General features: G+C 46.1%; 1 protein-coding gene across 1 annotated transcript in view; it reads left to right on the forward strand.

Moving 5' to 3' along the window:
• Positions 1–5,485, forward strand: part of NMUR1 (neuromedin U receptor 1) — a 139,419-nt gene extending 133,934 nt beyond the window's left edge. Inside the window, exon 4 of the mRNA XM_063916550.1 lies at positions 2,054–5,485. Coding sequence (XP_063772620.1) covers positions 2,054–2,451 — 398 coding nt within the window. The 3' untranslated portion in view covers positions 2,452–5,485. The remainder of the gene's footprint in view (positions 1–2,053) is intronic.
• The last annotated feature ends 3,216 nt before the right edge of the window (positions 5,486–8,701 follow it).

The raw sequence follows: 8,701 nt of genomic DNA on the forward strand, positions 1-8,701 counted from the left end.
AGAGTGTACAGCATGGGTTAGAGTATGCAGAGAGGGGTGAGAGAGGACATAGGGCCTGATTCATTCCTGATCGCTGTTGTGCGTTTTCGCACAGCGGGCGATAAGGTCCTAACTGCGCATGCATATGCACCGCAATGCGCACGTGCACCAGACAACTACAAAGGGCATCACCAGTCAGAGACAGGATGGTGTGAAAAATGCAATCGCATGGGAGTTTGCAAGGTGATTGACAGGAGGAGGCCGTTTGTGGTAACTGACCATTTACTGGAAGTGTCCGGAAAAACGCAGGCATGCCCAAGCATTTTCAGGGAGGGTGTGTGACGTTAGCTCCAGGCCCGATCAGCCTGTTCTCATCACACTGCAGGAGTAAGTCCTGGGCTGTGCAGAGACGGCACACGGTGGATTCTTGCAGCTCGGCGTACACATGGGATGCAACATTTGCACAACAAATTTACACTCCCCCTGGGGGCGGCGACTATCTGCACGCAGGACAGCAAAGTTAGCAGCTGAGCGATCAGGTCTGAATCACTCCCTTAGTATGGATGACAGGATGAGGGGAAGGGGAGAGGACGCAAAGGGGGAAGATTCGGGTAGGGAGAAGGGGAGAAGCAGGAGAATTATTTGACACTTTCAAAAGCTGTCTCCATATAAAGAGCAGCTTTTCAGAAATGATAGTTTAGTATGAAGATAATGATAACTCGTGGCAACTAAATATCACTGCTGCTAAATTTATCATAATGAATAGAGTGGAGTACTTCAAAATCAATGAACTACATTTACTATAAGGCATATATTGCAGGAGTGAATTAAATACCGTCCATCAGCATCACATGTTTTCCCTCAAACCCATATATGTCACCCTGTTAGTACATCGCGCACAATTGAATGCCCCCCAAGAGCTGTATAGCGTATGGAATGGAACCCTGTGATGTTATGTTGGGACCTTGCTCAACATGTAGCTGTAAATATATAGTGCTATTGCTTGTTTTTTGCTCATAGTATTAACACTGAGGTTCATTGTGAACCTTGCAGCTAATTGAATCTGCTACTATACTGACATTAAACATTTATTTTTCTACCATATTTATCTTCACTTTATAGTGCTATATTGTCCTTCTACTACTGAATAACCTAATGGATTATGGAATGAAAGTGGAATTCCTAAAATGATGTGCTGTATTTTGCTCCATACATTATACCTCTTCAGAGACACTGATATCTGTTAGCTAACAGTGGGATCATCTATTTCTGATAGATCATCACACACAAAGCAGTGCGCTGTCACTGTACCTGATTGATTGGAAGTTCCAGGGATTATGTGACCCTGCAGCATGTCCAGGTGATGTCTGAATGCAGCTGGATGGAGCTCTGCGCTGTCTCAGGATGACAGCTTATGGCAGATCTCCCCTTTTTACTGTAGGTGTTTTTGTCTGATCATGTCCTTATTAGGAAGTGTGCTTTTTGCTATGGGATTTGTTTGTACACCCCAACAGGACAGCCACCCAGTAATGTATGGGCACATACCTGGGGAACATAAAGCTTTTTCCTCACTGGCCGGCAGGTATTAAGTAGTTTATGAAATAAACAATGACTAGAAATTTTAGTTATTGGAACACTATTCTGCAGAGAGAACAAGTGGAAATAATATTTATCTTTTCACTTGGAGGAGCAGGATATTTTTGCAGACAAAATGTATTTTTATGTGTGCAGCCTGCTCATACTTTTGGCATCCTTAAAGAGACTAAATCAGACTAAAATAATGTTATTCTTTGTCTTCCAGAAGTTTTTGTTTTACAAAATGTTCAATCTTATAGAATGAAGAAAAGAAGAAATAATTACGCTGAGCTTTGTAGCAACAAAATAATAACCCCTTCATCATTATCTACTAGTAGACTGCATTAAGAACAGCAAGCGCTGTTGTGTAAAACGTATTAAAATAGAGATTCAGAGTGTTGTGTTCTTATTTTATTTTATTTTTTCATAAGGTGTGACTGTAATTAATAATATGAAACCACTACTAGTTTCATATATTATCTTTTTTTTGTTCCTACAGTTATCCTTGTGGTGGTGTTTGGTCTTTGCTGGGCTCCCTTCCATACTGAACGTCTGCTGTGGAGTTTCATTAACAACTGGACAGAAGAGTTGCACGAGATATTTGGTTTTGTCCATATTATCTCTGGTGTCTTATTTTACCTCAGTTCGGTAGTTAATCCAATCCTGTATAACCTACTGTCTACACGTTTTCGTGAGATGTTCAAGGAGGTCATGTGTCATGGGAGGAAAAAAAGGCTAGGTTCTCGAAGGTCTTCACCAAGTGTCACACGGGTTACTACACGAAGCACGATGTGTGAGCATGTACCGGGAAATGGACATCCTTTCTCCGATGTGGATGAATTTGAGGTCTATGTAGAGTGTGATAATGTGGCCAAAAATGAATCATCTTTTTCTTGATCACCTTTCTTTTCTATAGCCAGGGTGTATTATTGCAATGGCCCTTGGATTAAGATACAGACTATACGCTGATATAGACAAACTGTGCTTACACAACATTCTCTAATTCAATGGGATCTGCAGAATAACATTTTTTTTGACTCTTTTCCTTTCAATACCCCAGTGATGAATGAGTCAATAGTAGCTACACTTTTCCAAAAGCACCTATACAGATTAAATGTTTTTTCTCTGACAACAGAGCTGTCCACACCAACCCATATTGTCCTCTTAGGATCACAAGACACTTATATGGGATTGGTGCTGTTATATACAGCAATGGAAGAGTGTGAGAGGTTAGATTTATTAACAATTCTTCCAAACTGCTTTCTCTGGAAGGTCTCATCTGTGCACGTCTTCTCATTGTAAAATGTCAGTAGAATTAGAAAAGTCTGGATCATATTGTACATTCCAGAAACAGAAGCCAGAGTGGTTAGTAATCTGTGCAGCCAATAATTTAAGAGAGGCCACTGCTGATTATTCGGGATATGTAGAATAAATTACAATTTCCTTTGTTTGCACCGTATACATACTGTAGGTTGTCAGAGTTATCATTAACTAAAACAATGCTTTTATCTCATTTCAACTAATAGGACTCTCAAAGTGTAATCTACGCTCTAAGGGCCTAATTCAGCATGAGTTGTAGTTTTGTGAAAATTCGCAAAACTGCAACTCATTCCACTAGCATGCGGGGGTTAGCACAGCACAGGGCAAGGCCGCTCCGTAACCGGTCCGGACATGCCTCCTCTGTCCGGACCGTGCCCCCCCCCCCCAACGCTGCATCGACGCCTCCAAAACACTACATTGACGCCCCCGCCTGCCCTGCAAACTCCTCTACCTGTCAATCAGGCAGAGGCGCTCGCATAAGTGAGATGCCGTCGCATCTCAATGTGTGCGCACGCAAAGTGCAGCTACTGTGCATGCACACACTGCACAGGTGCTTCAGTATGCAACCGCATCGCAGTTGCATCTCACTCTGAATTAGGCCCTATATTCACTATGGGCCCTATGTGGAATTATACGGAATTGCAAAATGTGTACGTAAACATATTTGCGTCTTTGCTGCCTATTCAGAGTCAGTCACATATGCAAGTCTCAGGCTACAGTTCCCTTCCATTGTCTATGGCTCCCTCCACTTGCTTGATGCAGCTGGATCACAACGGCAGCGTGGGCATTGGCATATTTATAATGGGTGCAGTGTGAGCGGTGCACACAGGTCCCTGAGTCCAGGGGGACACACACTGCACCCATTTTTTTTAATACTTATCCCTCCAGAGTCCCACGCCGATGGCAACAGCGCTGCAGAAATCACTGGGAAAATAGTCACCATGCCATTCTCCAGGAGATCTGCATATGCGTATTAGGATGTAAGCACTCTAGTACTCAGACTCTCTACAGCGCTGCTCTGCTGCCAGCACCTGGCAGAGAGGAGGAGGCCCGGACGGAGGTGGCAGCGCACAAACCTCCTCCTCTCTTAAAACACCCCTGGGTGGGGTTTCACTGTTAATTCTGAAATTGCTAGTACACAATGGAACGCATTGCAGTTAATAAGTATTCAAGTGGATAGTGCAGATAATAAGTACCCAAGTGGATTGGAACATGTATAATGCAAAGAGTAGCAGACACAAATGGGACATTTTATTTAGTGACAGCATTTAAAAATGTATGTGCAGGCTTCCCCTTCCCTTACTGAATGTATGCATTATTTGATCAAAACAATTGTGCTTTAGTACAAAGTGACTTTCAAGTTTAAGGATTTTGCATAAATGAGTGTTTTCACTGTGTGGACAGGATGTACTATGCATCGCTTGGCGGATGCAATACATCCCACCACTTATTGTGTAGATGCCAGCGTTAATAACACTGGTATGAAACTAGAAATGCAATTAAAATCGCAGTGGACAGCTTTCCTTTGGGATAGAAGGACTTCCAAGTTTTTTTTATCCGGGAGTCCTGTGCATGCACAGAATGACACAGGCACTGCAGGGGACACTGGGAGGGATCTAATTGGATCATTCTCAGAGTAGAACATGAAAAGAAGCCCATAGGAAACTATAATGCACTGCCATCTACAGATGGCGTCCCTTACTGGATCCAAACTCTACAATGTATTGCATTAAGGAGCTTGGAAGTGGTGGATTTCCCACTAGGCATGTGAGGCACATGCCTAGGGGCGGCACTTGGCAGGTGGGTGGCACAGCATGCTGATGAGGCCAGGATATTTATAGGGGAAATATATATATATATATATATATATATATATATATATATATGTTATAACTAAACTCAGAAAATGGCTTTTTGAAATTGTGCCCACATGTCCAGCTTTATTACATCTTACCCTGTTTTTCAATCATACGTAATCAAAATTTTAAACGGTACACTTAAACTAGGGTTAGAGCACCCACAACTCAGACCCCTCCAAGAAGTTGCACTTGAGACTTCTCAGAAGCCATTTTATATGACTACACCTTCCCACCCTGTCCTTAGCATACCTCCCAACCACTGGGAGTATGAAGGTGGGACATGAAGATGTGTGGCTTTACTTCACTGCCCCATTTACAGCACTCTGTGGGCATGCCAAGCACTCCCTGAGCTGCTGGTCTTTCCCCGGGCTCACCGTAAACTTTTTAGAAGCCATACGCTTGCATGTGGCATCTATTACCCACTGCTCTGTGGTGATGAATGCTCACCCAGCCTCCTCCTCCTTCACACTGTGGAGAACTGCAGCCAAAAAGCTGGACTGTCCCGCTGAAAGCAGAACAGGTTTGCCCTAACGTACTTTAGCTGCAACTGCAGCCCCACTACCCACGCCTGCGCTCCCATTCCAGCGCTGGTCTCGGCCACCTAGATGTGCACCATCGCAAGTCATGTCACAACTGAAAAAAAGCTGTGAATTGTGACATTTTGATAAAATAAAAAACAATGCAATTTTAGACCTAAAAAGATGCAAATTGCTTTTCTCTTACGTCCTAGAGGATGCTGGGGACTCCAAAAGGACCATGGGGTAAAGACAGATCCGCAGGAGACATGGGCACACTAAAAAGACTTTTACTGGGTGTGAACCGGCTCCTCCCTTTATGCCCCTCCCCCAGACCTCAGTTAGACTTTGTGCCCAGTAGTGACTGGACACACACTAGGGGAGCTCTCCTGAGTTTCTTTGGAAAAGACTTATGTTAGGCTTTTTTATTTTCAGGGAGACCTGCTGGCTACAGGCTCCCTGCATCGTGGGACTGAGGGGAGAGAAGTCAGACCTACTTCTGCTTAGTTCAAGGGCTCTGCTTCTTAGGCTACTGGACACCATTAGCTCCAGAGGGTTCGATCACTTGGTTCGCCTAGCTGCTTGTTCCCAGAGCTGCGTCGTCACCCCCCTCAAAGAAGCCAGAAGAAAGAAGCCGGGTGAGTATTAGAAGATCAGAAGGCATCAGACGGCAGAAGACTTCAGTAACGGAGGTACAGCGCAGCGGTCACGCTGCGCTCCATGCTCCCACACACACATCACCAACGGCACTTGCAGGGTGCAGGGCGCTGGGGGGGAGCGCCCTGGGCAGCAGTTACTGGGGTCAGTTCTGACTGGCAAAGAGTATATACCATACCCCCGCCAGTATAAATATTTCAAATTTTAGCGGGACTACAGCGCGCCGGGAAGAGGCGGGGCTTAGCCGCACAGCTCACCAGCACCATTTTCTCTCTCTTCACAGCCGCTGCAGAGATGCTGGCCCGGTCCTCCAAGCTCCTTCAAGTAACAAGGGAGCAAAACGGGGGTGGGGGGGGGGGGGGGCACATACAATTTGGTGCTTTTTAGTTGTTAAATACAGCGCTATCCACATATATTATTGCTGGTAGTATATGGGCACTGGGGTGTGAGCTGGCATATTCCCTCTGTGTTTCTCCCTGTTGGCTTCCCTGTGGGTCTGTCCCCTTGTTTGAGAGTGTGGGTGTGTCGGTACTACGTGTCGACATGTCTGAGGCTGAGTGTTCCTCCCCGGAGGAAGTTACTGGGGGCGCAGAAAAGGATTTGGGAATTACTCTGTCGGCACAGCCGACTGCTGATTGGGTGAATATGCTGAGTATACTGAATGCAAATGTGGCTTTATTGTCTAAGAGGCTGGATAAATCGGATTCTAAGGCACAAACATGGAAGAAATCCATGGAGGACGCTTTGTCTCAGGTACAGACCCCCTCGGGGTCACAGAAACATTCATTTACCCAGATGGCAGATACAGATGCCGACACGGACTCTGATTCCGATGTCGATTTCAATTAAGCTACTTTACACCCAAGGGTAGTTAGGAGTATTCAGTACATGATTGTGGCCATTAAAGATGTTTTACATATCTCTGAGGACCCTGCTGTTCCAGACACGAGGATTTGCTTATTTAAAGGGGAAAAACCTGAGGTGAAGTATCCCCCCTCTCATGAAATGAACACTCTTTGTGAAAAGGCTTGGGAGTCGCCGGATAAGAGGTGGCAGATTCCCAAGAGAATATTTATGGCGTATCCTTTTCCCTCTGATGACAGGGAGAAATGGGAGTCGTCTCCCAATGTCGACAAGGCTCTATCCTGATTGTCCAAGAAGGTGGCGCTGCCATCTCCTGACATGGCTGCGCTCAAGGATCCGGTGGATCGCAAGCTGGTGACGACATTGAAGGCCATTTTCATTAATACTGGTGCATTGCTCAGACCTGCTGTGGCGTCGGTATTGGTGAGCAGTGCTATTGCTAAATGGGCTGACAATTTGGCTTTTGATATGGATACCCTTGATAAGGATAACATTCTTTTGACTCTTGGTTATATCAAGGACGCTGCTGATTACCTAAAGGATGCGGCGAGGGATGTTGGCCTCTTGGGATCAAGAGCTAATGCTATGGCGGTCTCGACCAGGAGGGCTCTGTGGACTCATCAATGGAATGCTGATGCCGACTCCAAGAAAAATATGGAAGCTCTCCCCTTTAAAGGTAGTGTCTTGTTTGGTGACGGCCTTGCTGACCTGGTGTCTACCACTACTGCGGGTAAGTCATCTTTTCTTCCTTATGTTCCCACACAACAGAAAAAGGTGCCCCATCAGCAGATGCAGTCCTTTCGGCCTAATAAATACAAAAGAGGTAGGGGTTCGTCCTTCCTCGCTTCAAAGGGTAGAGGAAGGGGAAAGAGATCGCCTGCAGTGTCAGGCGCCCAGGACCAAAAGTCCTCTCCCGCCTCTACCAAGTCCACCGCATGGCGCTGGGGCTCCCCTGCGGGAGTCCGTGCCGGTGGGGGGCCGTCTCCGAGTCTTCAGTCAGGCCTGGTTTCAATCGGACCTGGATCCTTAGGTTTTAGACGTAGTGTCCCAAGGGTACAAACTGGAGTTTCAGGAGATGCCCCCCCCCCCGCCGCTTTTTCAAGTCGCCCCTTCCAGTTTCTCTTTCAAAAAGAGCAGTAGTAAATGCTGCGATTCAAAAGCTGTGTCAACAGAGGGTCGTGGTGCCGGTTCCCCCGTCCCAACGGAGGGAAGGGTTCTATTCAAGCCTCTTTGTTGTGCCAAAGCTGGGCGGCTCGGTCAGACCGATTCTGAACCTAAAATCCCTCAATCCATACTTGAAAACTTTCAAGTTCAAGATGGAATCTCTTCAAGCTGTTATCTCCAGCGTAGAAGGGGGGGATTTTATGGCGTCAGTCAACATAAAGGATGCCTACTTACACATCCCGATCTATCCTCCTCATCAGGCCTTCCTGAGATTTGCGGTACCGGACTTTCCACGGCCCCGAGGGTTTTCACCAAGGTTATGGCGGAAATGATGGTGCTCCTTCGCAAGCAAGGGTTCACAATTATCCCGTACTTGGACGATCTCCTGATAAAGGCGAGATCAAAGGAAAAGTTGCTAAGAAATGTGGAGCTTTCCCTGTCGGTTCTGCGACATCACGGTTGGATTCTAAATTTACCAAAGTCTCAGTTGATCCCGACAAATCGGCTGCCCTTCTTGGGCATGATCCTAGACACGGAACTACAGAGAGTGTTTTTTCTGGCGGACAAAGCTCTGGAAATCCAGACCATGGTCAAGGAACTTCTGAGACCGGCAAGAGTGTCGATTCATCAATGCACTCGAGTGCTGGGGAAGATGGTTGCGGCTTTCTAAGCCATTCCGTTTGGCAGGTTTCATGCTCGGGTGTTTCAGTGGGATTTGCTGAACAAATGGTCCGGGTCTCACCTGCACATGCACCGGAAAATAAGTCT

Source organism: Pseudophryne corroboree, chromosome 4, assembly GCF_028390025.1.
Source record: "Pseudophryne corroboree isolate aPseCor3 chromosome 4, aPseCor3.hap2, whole genome shotgun sequence".
Classification (NCBI taxonomy): Eukaryota; Metazoa; Chordata; class Amphibia; order Anura; family Myobatrachidae; genus Pseudophryne; species Pseudophryne corroboree.